This window comes from Prionailurus bengalensis, chromosome A3, assembly GCF_016509475.1.
Source record: "Prionailurus bengalensis isolate Pbe53 chromosome A3, Fcat_Pben_1.1_paternal_pri, whole genome shotgun sequence".
NCBI classification, from domain to species: Eukaryota; Metazoa; Chordata; class Mammalia; order Carnivora; family Felidae; genus Prionailurus; species Prionailurus bengalensis.
This window is the reverse complement of record NC_057354.1, coordinates 72,663,350-72,681,026: the sequence shown is the minus strand read 5'-3', so window position 1 is coordinate 72,681,026 and position 17,677 is coordinate 72,663,350. Positions and strand designations below refer to the sequence as shown.

Below are 17,677 nucleotides of genomic sequence, written 5' to 3'. Positions count from 1 at the left end.
ATCACTCAGAAAGAAACCCTGTACCCAGGAGCAGTCACTGCTCTTCCCCCAGCATTCCTAGTCCCTGGAGATCACTAATATGGAGTCCCTGGAGATCATTTATATGGAAATGGAATCATACGATAGGTGGCCTTTCGTATCTGGCTTCTCTCTCTGAGCATAACGTTGTCAAGATTTGTCCATGTTGTAGCATGTATCAGTACCTCACTTTTCCCCCTCGCTTTTCTTTTTTGTAAGATCCCGAAGTCCTGTGTTGAAATAGCAGAATTACTTCAACAATCAAAAAACCCCTCTTCCAACCAGATAATGCTTAGTTCAGAAGAAATTAAAGAAGGACTTAAACGCCAACAAGAAAAGAATGCTGATGCCCTGAGGTAATTATGAATGCCTATTTTATCCAGATAGATGGCATTAAAGACAGCTGGTTTTAAGTATTTCTGAAATATAGATGCACCATGAATACCTCATGAAATTTACACATTGATTCTAAAAAAATACAAACTGTTAGGAAATAATTATTGTGAAGGTCCCTGTGTTACTTTTAGCTATAGAAGTGGAAAACACCATCTTAAAATTATCTCAAAAGACTGGTTTTAGATTTCTGGAACCCAAGCAGTTCAGTGCTTCAGTGATAGCATTCAAGCAGGAGCCTTTCTAGCTTGATTTTTGTCTTTGCCTTATGGTTATGCATATTAATTTTTTTCTAACATGCCTATGTAAGAATAAATTATTATAGCCTACCTTGTGTATACCTAGAGTACCATATAGGTAGACCACTTCTAACATTGATTACTACTCACAGGTTTACTTTTGAATATCTGTTGGGAACAGTTGTACCTAGAGCTTTGTGTTGTTTTCTCTCTGCTGTTCGTGGTCTTTTCCCACCATCTCTCTTCACCCATCTGCTTTCATTCTGGCTTGAGTCTCACCACGCCTTTTATAGTCTGGTGATAGCATGTAAGAGAATGGTGAATTTGGCTAGAATTTGAATTTATGTTACATTATTTGATGATTGTCTTAGTGCTTTATTAAAACAATACTTCACCTGAATTTTTTTTTATTTTTTTTAAGGAACTATGAAAATTTGGTAAACACTTTATTAGATGGTGTGGAGCAAAGAAATCTGTAAGTGCAAAATTTTTTTTTTTTAATGTTTAATTTTGAGAGAGAGAGAGAGAGAGACAGAGTGCGCAAAGGCAGGAAGGAGCAGACAGAGAGGGAGACACAGAATCTAAAGCAGGCTGCAGGCTCCGAGCTGTCAGCACAGAGCTCGATGCAGGGCTCGAACCCACGAAACCATGAGATCATGACCTGAGCCGAAGTTGGACGCTTAACCGACTGAGCCACCCAGGCACCCGCCAGTTTTTTTTTTTTTAATGTTTATTTATTTTAGAATGAGCACGCGCTTGTGAGGGGGGCAGGGGCAGAGAGAGGAAGACAGAATCCCAAGCAGGCTCTGAGCTGTCAGCACAGAACCCAGTGCCAGGCTTGAACTCATGAACCAGTGAGATCATGATTGAGCCAAAATCAGGGGTCAGATGCACTGAGCCACCTAGGTGCCTACAAAATTTCTTCTTCTTTTTTTTTTTTTTTTTAAAGTTCTCAAAACTTTTACCTTAAATACTGTAGGAGGTTTCTTCCCTGAAAGCAGTGAATGACTGTGTCAGAAAAAATTACAGTCTGATTCATGAATTGAAAGAAAAGTAACAGGTGAACTTTGGGGCTAGTGATAGGAGTGGTGTTCATCACTATACTTATTTTAATTCTTAGGATACTTAAAATTGCAATGTTTCAAATACAGTTTAAAAATGGTTTTAGGAGTGATATGTGTTTTTGTTTTTTTTTTTTTCAACGTTTATTTATTTTTGGGACCGAGAGAGACAGAGCATGAACGGGGGAGGGGCAGAGAGAGAGGGAGACACAGAATCAGAAGCAGGCTCCAGGCTCTGAGCCATCAGCCCAGAGCCTGACGCGGGGCTCGAACTCACGGACCGCGAGATCGTGACCTGGCTGATGTCGGACACTTAACCGACTGCGCCACCCAGGCGCCCCATGGAGTGATATGTTTTGTGATTTTTTTTTTTCTCTCTTCTTTTTAGGCCTTGGAAATTTGAACATATAGGCATTGGGCTTCTGTCTCTACTCTTGAGAGATGACCGAGTGTTACCTCTTCGTGCCATACGTTTTTTTGTTGAGAATCTCAACCATGATGCGATTGTAGTCCGAAAGGTACTCTATTGTAACTGTAGTCTTGGGTTTGAGAATTTTTACCTCACCTGAAGCTCTTAAAGTCTTCCCAAGACACTTTGCCTTGAAGTGTATTGATTTGAAATTTATCATTGTTGGTTCAGGGACGATAATTATGTAAAAAAAAAATTTTTTTTAACGTTTATTTATTTTTGAGAGAAAGAGAGCATGAGGGGGAGAGAGACAGAGAGAGAGGGAGACACAGAATCAGAAGCAGGCTCCAGGCTCTGAGCTGTCAGCACAGAGCCTGACGCAGGGCTCGAACTCACGAACCGTGAGATCATGACCTGAGCCAAAGTTGGACATTCAACCGACTGAGCCACACAGGCGCCCCGGGGATGATAATTTTTTATCCAACAAATATATGAGGACATGTTCAGGCAATGTGCATTTCAACACTGGGGATATAGTAGGGAACAAATTTATAGATTCATGAGAAATACTGATTTTGAAAAATTAATGACAGGTATGAAGTCTTACAGGAAGGGAAAGATACCTGAGGATACAACTTTTTGGTTTTATTCACAAAGTATTAGAGGTGGAGTATATAATGGGGCTGACCCAGCCAGGTGCATTAGAGAAAGACCTTCAAGAAGAAATGTCTAGGCTAAGATTTGAAGTATGAGCAGATATTGGTTTAACAAAGAAAGTATGGAAGTTTCCTAGGCAGACTAGCACAGGTGAAAGTAAGAACGTTCAGTGACTCATTCCCACTCACATTTAGCACTCACATGGCTGTGCTGCCAGATGTCAACAGATGAGGCATTTACCTGCTTTTGAAAAAAGCAGAATCCATCCTCTGCTTTGATCAAGACAGGCAGCAAACTATTCAAGAGATTTTAAAATGTTGATACATGTACCTTACCTGTTTCTTTTCTAGATGGCAATCTCAGCTGTGGCTGGTATTCTTAAGCAGCTCAAAAGAACCCACAAAAAGCTGACCATCAATCCTTATGAAATGGGTAAGTACTACCAAATGTAATTAATATGCTGTCTCTCTCTCTCAAAATAAATAAATAAGCTTTAAAAAAAAAATAGATGGATTCTCGGGCACCTGGCTGCCTCAGTAGGAAGAACATGCGACTCTTGATCTTGGGGTTATGAGTTCGAACCCCACCTTGGGTGTAAAGATTACTACAAAAAGAAATAAATACACCTTAAAAAAATAGATGGACTCTATATCTTCATAATAACATGTACCTTTTGCATACTGTCCACAAACATGTTATCTACTTATTTATCTAACCAACCAAGCAATATACTAGTTATTTATCAAACTGTGTTTCACAGACTTAAAATAACATTAATTACCAAATACCATTATCATTAATGTATCACTATGTTAAGTGTTTCTCTGTGGGTGGTAGGATTAGAGGCAAGGTTAATTTTTTTCTTTATTCCTTACTATATTATCAGATTTTCTGAATAGTAATCTAATGAGAATGGTGCGCAGAAAAAATAATGAATTAACTTGGTTTTGGAAAGAAAGATGTCATTTCTACTCCTCTGGCTACCACATTTTTTTCTATCCCTGAGAGCTTCTGTGACATTCAGACAGCTGTCTTTAGTCCTCTCCCACCCCATCTTTGGGAGGGGAGTGTATTTATGCACCACCATCTTTTTGGGGGAACACTGTAAAGTGGTGTTTACTAAATGTGGGAAAGACTTCCATTACACTCCCTACTACTAACCTTGTTTTATCCTCATTTGACACACGTTTGTAGGTCCCATAGTAAATGAATATTTAATGCTTCCAAAAAATGTGCATGTATAGAAAGAATGTCAAACTACACAGGGTAAAATGTTACAATTTGGGGCATCTGGGTGAAGAATATATGGGGATTCTTTGAGCTCTTTAAGCATGAAAATAATTCAAATCTAAAAGGTTTTAACAAAATTAATCCTTTAAATTTTGGTAAAAGGGCTGAAGTATGTATCATACTTAATCCTCTACCCCCCCCCATAATTATCCCATTAATGGGTAATGCCTCCTATATATGTGGTCTTGCCTTGAGCGAAGTTTGATAATCTTGTTATGAAGACAGAGTCACACTAGTACTATTGATTAAAAGTTGAGAATCATTATTGCATGCATTTTTATTCATTTTATTTTATTTTTAAGTTTATCAGATGTAATTGTCTCTTCCTCAAGGTGGATATTCTAAACCTACCCAAATTCTTGCTGGTGATAGGCCTGATAATCATTGGTTGCATTATGATAGCAAAAGTATACCGAGAACCAAAAAAGAATGGGAGTCAAGCTGCTTTGTGGAAAAAACTCACTGGGGATACTACACCTGGCCGCAGTAAGTGGCAGCTTGCCATGTACATCGTTAAACAGCTTGTCTAGGATATAATTTGTTTTATCATTTTGGATGTTTGGAGAGATTCAGAGGCACTTAAAGCAGGTAGAGGTACATGCCACCAAAAACACACAATCTCTTTCTTTTTTCTTCTTCCTTCTTCTTTTTCTTTTGTTCCTACTAATGCTATGTATGCCTCAGTCCTGCCTTTTTCTTTATCTTTCCACTGAAACCCTTAGCCTTCTTAGTCCCACCCTTATGCATCTAAGGAGTTGTTAATAGCTGCTCTAAATTATATTCTTACCAATCACTATTACATATGCCTGAACCAGCCCAGAGAAATACTTATTCTTACTGTCGACTCCAAGGACTTAATGTCACACAGTGACCAGATAGATTTTTAAGGCCAAGATTGTTAGCGATGTACTTATACCGCCAAACTTAGCATCTGATTTAGAGTTCATTAAAAGTGCCTTCTAATGCTCTCTATGAAGCTCTACTATTTTTTCTATATGTATTACAAAATCAACTCTTACTGTGTAGGAATATGGTTGTTTATGCTGGTGTGGAAGAGCAGCCTAAGCTGGGCAGAAGCAGGGAAGATTTGACAGAGGTGAGCATTCCATTTTCACTGTGTGTAAACACTTACCCAGTTCACATGAATCTTACTTTGGGCTTCTGATTTGTTTTCAAACTGAGTTCAGTGTATTTCAGGATATCACTAGGTAAACACTGGTAAACATGTACTCCCCATTCTGTTAGGGCCTATTGGCAAAAGTCTTTGTATTTAAGGTTACTCTCATGTCACTACCCCACTTTACCTGGGTACTGCTTTATATAGTTATCTGCATATTGCTTGTATCAGTTCTGTGTGGTAAGAAGCTTCTTGAGGGCAAAGATAATGCCTGGTTTTTAGGTGGGTTTTTGTTTATTTGTTTGGCTTTTAATTTTTTATTGCATATAAATGCTGGATACTCAGTAATTAGATGTTTGCAGATTTAAGTTGAAACCCCTTTGTTTTCATAAAGCTTATTTCTCCACCATTTTGAAAGTTGGTTAAAGACTTGTAAGTTAATGTGTTTCTCAAGTAAGTTAATGATGTAGCTTTTTTTTTTTTTTTTTTTTTAAAGTAAGCACTGTGTTTAATGTGGGGTTTGAACTCATGATCCTGAGATCAAGAGTCCCAGGCTTTACTGACTGAGCCAGGCAGGTGCCCCTAGCTTTTATCTTATAATTCAACAAAGTTTACCTTTTAACTTGTGATGTTTTATAAATAATGGAAATAATTTGTTGGGGTCTGGTTTATAGTTTGGGGGGTTTTCCTAAATTATACACCAGAAGGCACAATAGCTCTGTCTTCATTTCTCAAGCAGCCTGATTATGGAATTCAAACTTGAAGGTCTGAAGGAAAAGTAAACTATTACGGATTTAGCATTTCTAGCTGATGATATTATTTTGGTTGTAGAAAGCCTCTATGAGAAGTAAAAACTCTTTACAACAAAAATAACAGCCTACTGTTGATAATTAAAACTTTACAATTGAATTTTGATGTTTCAGAATCCTGTTTTTAAATAGATCTTACACCCTGAATGTTGTTTTGTGTTTTTTTTTAACTTTATAGGCTGAACAGATTATATTTGATCATTTTTCTGATCCTAAATTTGTTGAACAGTTAATTACTTTTCTATCTTTAGAAGACAGAAAAGGAAAAGATAAGTTTAATCCTCGCCGTTTTTGCCTCTTTAAGGTAAATGTGTTATTTAATATCCTTCTTCATAAAGCTTAGTGACTATCAGTTTGTTGGTTCATAAGTTTTAAAGTCCCAATTGAGTTTGGCCATCTGCCGTCTTCATCTAAAATGGCTCTGGAAGTTACCCCAGTCATATTGATCTTAGCTTAAAGTCTAGGAGTTTTTAAGAAAAGCCTTTAATATTTATCTCTAATATTTGTAATTAGCAGCCTAAGGAGAAACCCACAAGACTATATGCATTTGATGTTCATTTGAGTTTTTTGAGGTGTGTGATACTTTTAAGGTCAGAAAGGCTAGTAATTTTGATTTCATTCATTATATTTTAATGCGATATGTAAAGTAACAGTTTTTATTTTAATTTATAGACATTGGTAAAGCATTTCTACACTTGATCTTAGCCAAAAGGCTGAGAAGCGATTGTTAAAGCATTTCTAAAGGGAAGAACACTTGGGGTTTTATAACCACAGTAGTAATGTAAATAAACACAAGCATATTATCATTATAATGGAGTCATTTGAACACTGAAGAACTTTTTGTTGTTGTTTTTATAGGGCATATTCAGAAATTTTGATGATGCGTTTCTGCCAATTCTGAAGCCCCATTTAGAACGTTTGGTTGCAGATTCACATGAAAGCACCCAGCGATGTGTTGCAGAAATTATAGCTGGTTTAATCAGAGGTTCTAAGCATTGGACATTTGAAAAGGTGATGTATTCGTGCAGCACATTCCGTGTTAAAGCTATAATACCCACTTATGTAGTAGTTCCCAACACAGTAAGTATTAATACTGAAAATATGAAGTGTTCAAATTCCATATTGCTTTTGAGTATAGATCACAAACTAGTGGTGTAAAGGCAACATTCATTATCTTTTGGAATTTGAATTATTTGCCATCACTAGGAGAAGAACCCTAAAAAAAGATTTCAATTACTCTTGAAAAATGGGAAGATCCTGATACTGGTCTTACATTATTGCATTGCCTCATGTGTGCCGGGCATGAGCTTCTCCCCTCATGAGGCGTTCTGTAGCTTCTCATTAAATCCTTTCTCTTAGGGGCTCCTGGGCAGCTCAGTCAGTTAAGTGTCCAACATGATTTCAGCTCAGGTCATGATCCCAGGGTTGTTGGATCCAGGCCCACATTGGGCTCTGCACTGAGAGCGTGGAGTCTGCTTCAGATTCTCTCCTTCTCTCTCTGCCTCTCCCCGGCTTGCGAGTGCATATTCGCACACACATACTTCCTCTCTCTCAAGAGTAATAAATAAACATTTTTTTAAAAATCCTTTCTCTTAGCCTTCTTGCTCATCTGCATCACTCGTTTAGTCTTACAGTCTGAGTCTGACATCCTTTTTTTAAGTATCCCTCTTTTTAATTGATAGATTTAGTTTTACACACCTACCCTAAGGTTAGTTTCTTAGCAAGATGGGCTAGATTGAAAATATCCAGAATGCGAAAATACAAGGCAGGCCACCATTTCCTCAAGGAAGAGACGCAGCTGCTGGTTTTGGCAGACTTAATTACGCATACTTTTTGGAATTTCTAATATTGCCTTTTTCTTGTTCACATATCATGAAACAGTTTTATTTAAACATGTCATACATATCCTTGTCATCCTGTCTCTGTCATTTTGTAGTTACCTCTTTTCCAGAGCACATCTCCTTTCTTTATTAGTTGTTCATGGTACAGCTTTCCCCGCCCTCCCACCGCCACCTCAACGCCTGATGCTACCACTGGAAATTTTATCCCAATCCCTCCCTCCCCATTTGTCCTATGTAGGTCCTTTTGACTAAAGTACAGTCCCTGGACCTGCAACATGGGCATCACTCTGGAGCTTGTTAGAAAAGTAGGATCTCAGGTCTCACCTTGGTCTAATGAATCAGAATCTGCATTTTATCAAGATCTCAAGGTGATTTGTATTCTCAGTAACCTGTGAGAAGCATCTATACACATGTATTTGCAGTCTCTGTATAAGAGCACTTTTAAAAGGCTTTTTATAGTAATCTAAAACTTGGAACTTGAAGATTATACTTCAGGCTAATACTGAATTGTGTTAAAAAGTCGTTGCTTCTCATATTAGGACTTAATCAAGTGACCTCGATAAGTATACAAAACTTAGAAAAAAGAGGTTTTGTTTCAGTCCAGTGTACTATGTTACTCAAGATTTTTAAAAGGAAGCTTTTTTTTTAAAAGGAAGTATGAGATATTGTAAGGAACCATAAAAGGTGTCTCCTCTTTTCTGAATAGTTCACTTTTATACATGGGTATTTATGATGATAACATGGTGAAGTTACTTTTCCTGGATTATGTGGGTGTTCTAAGAAATAATTTAAATAAGTATCAGATCATGTACCTGTGTGTATTTCTAGGTAGGGAAAGATGGTTGAAAAGAAATGTTCTGAGTATGTCATTAATTTTTCTCCATGTATTTCGTTTTGAGTAGGTGGAGAAGCTTTGGGAGCTTCTTTGCCCTCTGCTTAGAACAGCACTGTCCAACATTACAGTAGAAACGTACAATGACTGGGGAACTTGTATAGCGACATCCTGTGTAAGTGCTGCTTCTTTTTGTGTCTAACTGATCTATTCAAACTATTTCATGCCCTTTCTTAAAACCTGTGAAATCTCATTATATCTCCTGAGTCTTGAAATTTTTCTTCACGTTTTTGTCATCTAACATAATTAAAGATGGCTGTTTAGCCTTTCACATAAACCTTGAGTGATAATTCTTAAGTGATTATTAATTACATCTTCTTTGTCATGGTAATGCATTCTTAGATTAAATGGCAAATTGTATCATATATCTGGAAATGTGACTTACATATAGTAAAAGCCAGATGATACAAGGTTATATAGATGTTACTTTCCACACTAAATATGTCCCTAGCTTTTAAACTTCGATTTAAAGACAATCCATTTAGCTAAGAACAGTTTTCTTACTATTAGTCTTTCTAACATGAGCTATATTTGGATTTGACTAACCTATGAGTTTTAGTTTGATTTTTCTCCCCTCATACTTGTATTTATTTATAATACTGCTAAAATAACAGGATCCAGGGGCGCCTGGGAGGCTCATTGGTTAAGCGTCCACCTACTGGTTTCAGCTTAGGTCATGATCTCACAGTTCGTGGGTTTGAACCCTGAGTCAGACTCCGTGCTGACAGTATAGGGCCTGCTTGGGATTCTCTCTTTCTGCCCTTTCCCTGCTCATGTACATGCTCGCTCTATCTCTCTCTCTCTCTCTCAAATAAATAAACTTAAAAAGAAAATTTTTTAAACTAACAGGATCTGGTATATATAGAAAATTGTAGGACCCCTCTTTTTATTGTTCTTTTATGTTTTCAACACAGGAAAGCAGAGATCCCCGGAAACTTCATTGGCTCTTTGAGCTACTGTTGGAATCACCATTGAGTGGTGAAGGAGGATCCTTTGTAGATGCATGGTAAATAAAAAGAAAACTTGCAAGGTTAACAAAAGATTTTGCAACAAAAGATAACAGCTTTGCTCTTGATGTGTAAATGGAAGTGAACTGTCTATACTCCTAAAGGCTAGATGATGTAACTGTTTTCTTGTGAGAGATGAATGATCCAGTTCAGTACAATTTATGACACTAAGTAGAGTTATTTCTCCAGCTGGGAAGAAGTAGAAATGGAGGCAACCTGAGCAACTCAGACAAAATTTAGATTCAGCCATCTCCGCTGTCAGATCTTTTCTTTTGGGGCCGCTTTTTTATGCCATGACAACACTAACTTCTTCATCACATCCTCTCCTTTTTCACTCTTTCTTATTAGGAAAGAACAGAGTAATCCTTTCAAGGAAAAGTATTCTTGGTGTGGGATATAAGGAGCTGGAAAAAATTAGTAGACTAGAGAAGGAAATCTAGGTAATCTTGTTAACAAGAATAACAATTTGTTGCTATTACTATTTAATGGGGAATATTCTGATGCTTAGAAATCAATTCATATTCTCAAGTCAGTATTTCTTTTGATTATGTAGTAGTGGAGAGGAAATGAGAATACAGAGAAAATGATGCCGTAAAAGTAATAAAATCTTCATAAAGGTGCTGTTTTGAATTGTCCATTTTATTATTTATTAGGTAGGAAAATGAAATAATTTGAAGTAGAGTCTAGACTCCATTAATCTATACTGTCATATGGAAAGGCAGGGACAGGCTCTAACACAACTGTCCTGTGCTTTAATTCTAGTCGACTCTATGTGCTGCAAGGTGGCCTTGCCCAGCAAGAGTGGAGAGTGCCGGAGCTATTGCACAGACTACTGAAGTACTTGGAACCCAAACTCACCCAGGTTTACAAAAATGTTAGGGAAAGAATAGGGAGGTAGGTATTATTTTCTCTGTGGTATGGTATACTTCTTGAGTTCTTTTTTTAAATTAAATTTTAGTGTCTCATAGTACTGGTTATGTTATATTGAATTCCATGGTACTCTTCAAGTTGTGTTATATATTGTGTTTGGGACACTAGACAGATCATGTAAAACAGGACAGCAGTGAGCTCATAAGCCAGAGGTGAGCATTTGACTGGTTCTCAGTGCCTCCAAATTCTAGGCACAGCACGAGAGACTCTCTCACAGGAGTCATCATTCAAATATTTATTTTGCTTGGGTCATCGCTTTTGAACCTTAGTTTTATTGATAATGTGGGATTTCTTCTCATTATACATATTTCATTTCACAGTGTGCTGACCTACATATTTATGATAGATGTTTCTTTGCCAAACACGGCGCCAACAGCATCCCCTCGGGTCCCTGAGTTTACTGCTCGAATTCTAGACAAACTGAAACCCCTCATGGATGTGGATGAAGAAATTCAGAACCATGTTATGGAAGAAAATGGAATTGGTGAAGAAGATGAACGAACTCAAGGCATTAAACTCTTGAAAACTAGTGAGTGGCTAAAATTAATAGAAACTCACTTAAAAACAGACAATTTATAACTGGGGTGGGGGAGAACAGAACAAAACAGACATTTCTTTAGATCATCCTTTTGTCATCCCCCCCCCCCCTTATTTTTACCTTGGTAAAACATACATAATATAAAATTTACAGTTTGGTGGCATCAAATACATTCATGTTGTTGTACAACCATTGCCTTCGTCCATTTCCATTACTTCATCTTGCAGAACTAAAGCTCTGCACCCAATATTCCTATCTGTAAATTCTTGTTCCCACCTTCCCGTTGCCCTGGCAGCCATGTAAGTGGAATCATACAATATTTGTCCTCTTATGCCTGTTTTTTTTAACTTTGCATAGTGTTTTCAATATTTATCCATTTATCTGTTGAGGGACATGTAGGCTATTTGTACCTTTTGGCTACTGTGAATAATGCTGCTGTGAGCAGTATTGTATGGGTATCTGTTTTGAGTCCCTGTTTTCAATTCTTTGAGATATTGGAAGTGGAATTGCTGGACCATACGGTAATTCTATGTTTGACTTAATTTTTAAGAGCAACCAAGCTCTTTTCTTCTGGCTGCACCTTTTTCTATTCCTACCAGCAAGCACTGCAAGAGGGTTGCATTTTTTTCATGCTCATGCCAATGCTTGTTTTCTGTTTTTGTGACTTACAACTATCCAGATGAGTGTGAAAAAGATAACCCCGTGGTTTTGATGTGTTTCCCTAATGATCAGTAGTTAAACATCTTTTTATTTGCTAATTTCCCCCCCCCTTTTTTTTTTTTTTAAATCTTTGGAGAAATGTCTCTTCAAGTCCTTTGCCCATGTTTGGACTAGGTTATTAATTTTGTTATTGAGTTGGAGATCTTTATATATTCTGGATATCAACCCCTTATCTCATAATACAATTTGCAAATATTTTCTCACTCAGTGGTTTGTCTTTTTACTGTCTAATATTAGTATCCTTTGATGTACAAAAGTTTTTAATTTTGATGAAGTCTAATTTATCTATTTTCCCTTTTGTTGTCTTTGTTTTTGGTATCATATCCAAGAAATCATTGCCAAATCCAATGTCATGAAGTTTTTCCTTTAAGTTTTTTTTAAGAGTTTTGTACTTATAGTTCTTAAGTTTAGATCTTTAATCTACTCTGAGTTAATTTTTGTATATGGTGTAAGGTGAGGGTCAACTTCATTCTTTTGCTGATGGGTACCCAGTTTCCTGGCACCATTTGTTGAAAAGACTCATTTCTTTATTGAATATGGCACTCTTACTGAAAATTAGCCATATGTGTGAGGGCTTATAGACTCTCTAGTTTATTCCACTGGTCTTTATGTCTGTCTGTCCTTATGTCAGTGCCACACTATTTTGAATACTGTAGTTACTAGTAAGTTTTGAAATCTGGAAGTGTGAATCCTCTAACTTTGTTCTTTTTCAAAATTGTCTTGGTTATTGGAGGTGTCTTGTTACTTTTATATTTAAAATTTTTTCAAGCATTCTAAGTATAAACAACTAACTTGTTATCACTTTTACTGCATGAAAATTAATGAAGGCTAGTTTTAATTTGTAGTTGGTGTTGCTATTTAGTAGGTTGTTAATAATTTTGCTGATTCATTTTTTGAGAGTGGCTTTGGTACCCTAGTTGGTTGATACCTGTTATTGTGGTTCCTGTCATCATGCTGATTAGTGAGTGTCTAACTTATGAAGTAACATAGATGATCTCTTTCTTAGTATTGAAGAGTTAGTTACCGGAGTTACCAGAGTGACTCTCTGACACCAGCACTACAATATTATTCTACTTTTTGCTCTCTGACTATATAGCAAAGACTGATTCTGTGTGTGTGTTTTCAAATAGTATTGAAATGGCTGATGGCTAGTGCCGGAAGATCCTTCTCTACAGCTGTCACAGAACAACTTCAACTTCTACCTTTGTTTTTTAAGGTAAGTTTATGGCTGAAATTAAGAATGCATCACCCTCTGTTAACTAACTGGAATCTAAATAACAACTTGGAAAGGAGGGGGAAAAAAAGAATGCATCCCCTTCTGACCTTCACTGGGAATTTATATTTTATATTTATCATCTGATGGCTTATAGTTTTATAGACTGTGTAGGAGCTGGTTGGATCTCTAAGAAGTAGAATAGTTTCAGGGAAATCATGAGGTGATGGTAGTTTAATACTTGTTGAAATAATCTTTTTAGCATTTGGTAAGCCTAGGATCTTGACAGATACGTGAAGAGTTCATAGACAGTACTGTTTTACCAATAACCAATTTCAAAGTAATAGTTTAGGAAAATATTCGTAAATTAAAAAAAAAAAGACACAATGAAGTTTTTGAATGTAGCTATTTCTGATTTTTTTTATTTAGTGTATAATCTGAGGTTTTATTAAATATTCTACATACAGTATATCATATTTATTTTACAGTGTTCAATGGGACTATAATAGCTTGTAACAAATATCTGCCAGAAATAACTTGTTTCTGGTAATCCTATAACGACATTGACAAAAGATATAACCTGAGGTGGTTCTAATTATCATCTAGTCGGATGATGAAGCTAATAAACTAAGGTCGCAGACTGATACATTGGCTGCCACAGTTGTAGTCCACAGTCACATGTGGTTAGGAAGCAGTCTGGTATCACTGCACATTTGGAACCCTTGGGACAGACATCACCACTACTTGACAGTTACTGTTCAATATAGTTACCATTTCAGTAGGAACGTCCTTGTTACTGTTTCTCAGCAAGTATAATGCTAAACTTCTGTTTTGCCACAGTATACTTTGTCTTTGGGAAATTTCAAAAAATAGAGCTCTACATAGTAATTTTCAAAAGATTCACTACTAAAATACTTCTAAGAATTCTGTGTAGGGCCTAAAGCCCATGAGCACCTCTGGGATCTTTTGGGATAGAAGAATGGACAGTAGCTATTAGTGTATATAGGTCCATGTTACTTGTAAGTCATTGGGGTACATAGGGTTTTTCTTTAGGTCAGTGGTGCTTAAACTTTTCTCTACTGCCACATAAGCAGTGGATATAGAACCTGATCTCATAGGTTCTTACATGCGTAATGTGCGGTGAACTTGGGGATAGTTGGAGTTCTACCCCTTTCTTTCACTTAGAGAGAAAGAAAGAGAAAGAAAGAAAGAAAGGAAGGAAAGGGAGGGAGGGAGGGAGGGAGGGAGGGAGGGAAACGGGGAGGGAGGAAGGAGAGCAGAGCCTGGCTGGCTCATTTGGAAGGGCATGTTACTCTTGATCTCAGGGTTGGGAGTTTCAGTCCCATGTTAGGGGTAGAATTAAAAAAAAAAAAATCAGTAAGGAGGTGTATGAGAGTGAGGTTTGATAGAAGGGTATTTTGAATCCATGTGACATTTATAAAACTGAAATCATCAGAAAGCTGTATTGTATGAATTGCTTGTGACAGGCCTAACATTTCACCTGCATCTTCAGATGTTGAGATTGAGAATCTGCTTTAGGTCATCATGGTGAGTGGGGTCTGGGGTACAAAGACACTATATAGCACACAAATGAGCAGTCAGTTTGCATGCACATCAGCTTTGTAGAGTGAAGATAAAGAAAGGAGTCTGAAAGCACATTGTTGCTTATTAAACTGTGGGAGGCACTCAGAAATGGTAGGAGATGAGATCAGAAATTCTGTTTTGGACATACTTGAGATGCTTCTTAGATTCTAAATGAAGTGTTATATATCTCATCCCACAAAAAACAGTTGTGTAGCAATTCAAAAAACAAAAAACCTTGAAATCTATATCAAAGTGGAAGTTTCTATTATTTGCCTATTCTAGTTGAAGAGTCTGCATACCGCTAAAGGTTAAAGGAGGAGGATTTTCAAACAGGAATAGTTTACACAACATTGGCTTTAGACTTAAAAAAAGAGACCTACTTTAAAATCCTGTTTGTGAGAGGTGCAATTTTGTGATCTTGCACAGGCTACTGAACTTGTAAGACTGACTTCTTATATATAAAGTGAGGGATAATACCAGTATTCCTCACAGAGTTGTTGCAAGGATGAAATGAGACAATGCCTGTAAAGCAGAGAGCACGGTGTCAGATACTTGTATATATTGTAATTATTGTAGATTATTTTTGTTAATTTTTTTTTGTTAATTTTTTTTAGTATTTATTTTTGTTTAGTACTATTTATTTTGTTTAGTACTATTTATTTAGTATTTTTATTTTGTTAATTTTTTTTAGTATTTATTTTTGTGAGAGAGAGAGAGCAAGGGAGGGACAGAGCTAGAGGGAGACACAGAATCCAAAGCAGGCTCCAGGCTCTGAGCTGTCAGCACAGACCCCAATGTTGTGAGTTCAAATGAACTCACAGAACTTATGAGCTGTAAGATCATGACCTGAGCTGAAGTCAGACGCTTAACTGACTAAGCCACCCAGGTGCCCCTAACCGCATTTTAGTTTGGAATAATAAAGAGTTCTGATGACTACAATCAGGGAGGAAGAGAGGATGTATTATATATCTTATTTCAGACTTCACTAAGGGCTCATCAAAACTCACCACTGTACAATAATAGTTTTGCATATACCAAACTTAGAGAAAAATTTACAGATGTTGTACAAAGTTACATGCCATTGGGGTGACTGGGTGGCTCAGTCAGAAATTAATAGATCACTTAGAAATATCTAGGCAGTTCAGTCCCTGGGGACTTAGGTAACAGAATTTAACAGCCTCCTCAAGATGCTGTCTCCTTGCATTTCTCTCTTCAAGATTTCAGATGTCCAGGAGCACCTAGGTGGCTCAGTCAGTTAAGCGTCTAACTTCAGCTCAGGTCATGATCTCACGGTTTGTGAGTTCAAGCCCCACGTCGGGCTCTGTGCTGACAGCTCGGAGCCTGGAGCCTGCTTCAGATTCTGTGTCTCCTTCTCTCTCTGCCCCTCCCCCACTCACACTCTGTTTCTCTCTCCTTCAAAAATAAACATTTAAAAAAAAAATTAAAAAAAAAAAAAAAGATTTCAGATGTCCAGAAAAAGTCTCATTGGCTGGGCTTGGGTCTCTTGCTACACTTTGGCTAGGCTGTATGATCCCTTGATTGACAGACCTACCAGAATGACAGAAAAAGATGCTTTTCCAAAGTTAATCAAACTGTTGTTATCAGCAGGAGGGATGAATAAATTGGCAAAGAAATGCTCATATTTATGATACAAATAGACCATAAAACACCCTTCTTACTTCGTATCTTAAGGAAAACCCAAATCACTGTATGTCAGTCTGTTCTGTAGTGTGACCAGAAAGCAAATGATAATAATTAGCATTACCCGAAGAAAGCCCCTAAATTTCATGGGCACATTTTTCCCCAAACTTTTTATTTCAAAATAATAATGATGCACAGGAAGTTACAAAGATAGTTCAAAGAGGTCTCACATACTCTTCACTCAATTTTCTCTAGTAGTTACATTTTTTTTAAACTGCAGTGTATTCTCAACATCAGAAAATTGAAATCGTTTAACCAATTTATACTGTGTATAAGTCTATACACCCCTTCGGTGTATACCCCCTTCGGTCCCAGATGAACATTCGCAGACTTTAAGGTTGTCTGAATCTTCGTGTTTCTATAACTACACATATGGTAGTTAGAACATTAACACAGTGTACACATGTGTTCTTTTAAAAGTCATATCTAGAAAGAAAAATAATGCTTTTAAGAAAATATTAAAGTTGAAAATTTTAAAGTTGAAGTGAGTTTGTATGATTCAGGCAAACTTACCTATAGAGCAGTTGCTGATAAAGAAATGTAGATGTTGTTTCTTGAGATGAACTAAGAAGAAAGTACTCTTGTGGAGATGGCCTGGCTCACTTGGTAGAGCCTGTGACTCTGGATCTTGGGGGTCATGAGTTTGAGCCCCATAGTGGGTACAAAGGTTACTTAAATATATAAATACTTTTTTAAAAAAGTGTTGGAGGGGGAGTACTCTTCCAAACTTAGAGGCTTTATTTGTAACTGAAAAGGTTTTCGTTCCACAAACAGGATGTTGTTCATAGAGAAAACCCCTGCAAAGTAAAATATCTAAGAGATTTGGGGGTGCCTGCCTGGTTCAGTCAGAAGAGCATGTGACTCTTGATCTCAAGGTTGTGAGTTCTACCCCACAATGGGAGTAGAGATTACTTAAATAAATAAAAACTTGAAAAATTATATCTAAGAGATTTTTATCTCACTGGCATATAAAAGTAGTCTATTCCAAATGAATTGTCATCCTATGCTGGTAATTAATAATGGTTAATTTGCTGCTTTGGAACATGATATTCTTTATAGTGAAGTTTATCCATTGGACTTCAGGATTTTACTGGTTTTAGTAGAACATTTTAATCTGTTCTCAACTTGAGAACATTATGTCCTAATTTTATTCATAAAACAAATTTTTTTCATGAATGGTAGGAAGAGAGACTACTGATTCAATAGGTGAGTGAGTCACCTTAAATTTTTCTGGTGGTAATGGTAGGCCTGGCAGCAA

At 36.9% G+C, this 17,677-nt stretch overlaps 1 protein-coding gene across 2 annotated transcripts in view; it reads left to right on the top strand.

Moving 5' to 3' along the window:
• PSME4 (proteasome activator subunit 4) overlaps positions 1–17,677 on the top strand; it is a 100,198-nt gene that overhangs the window by 69,146 nt on the left and 13,375 nt on the right. For both annotated transcript variants that reach the window (XM_043603382.1, XM_043603381.1), the window contains 13 exons: positions 238–374; positions 1,072–1,125; positions 2,100–2,229; positions 3,128–3,209; positions 4,400–4,553; positions 5,094–5,163; positions 6,172–6,297; positions 6,852–7,004; positions 8,737–8,841; positions 9,641–9,732; positions 10,496–10,627; positions 10,984–11,192; positions 13,052–13,137. In XM_043603382.1, the coding sequence (XP_043459317.1) occupies positions 238–374; positions 1,072–1,125; positions 2,100–2,229; positions 3,128–3,209; positions 4,400–4,553; positions 5,094–5,163; positions 6,172–6,297; positions 6,852–7,004; positions 8,737–8,841; positions 9,641–9,732; positions 10,496–10,627; positions 10,984–11,192; positions 13,052–13,137 (1,530 nt within the window). The remainder of the gene's footprint in view (positions 1–237; positions 375–1,071; positions 1,126–2,099; positions 2,230–3,127; positions 3,210–4,399; positions 4,554–5,093; positions 5,164–6,171; positions 6,298–6,851; positions 7,005–8,736; positions 8,842–9,640; positions 9,733–10,495; positions 10,628–10,983; positions 11,193–13,051; positions 13,138–17,677) is intronic.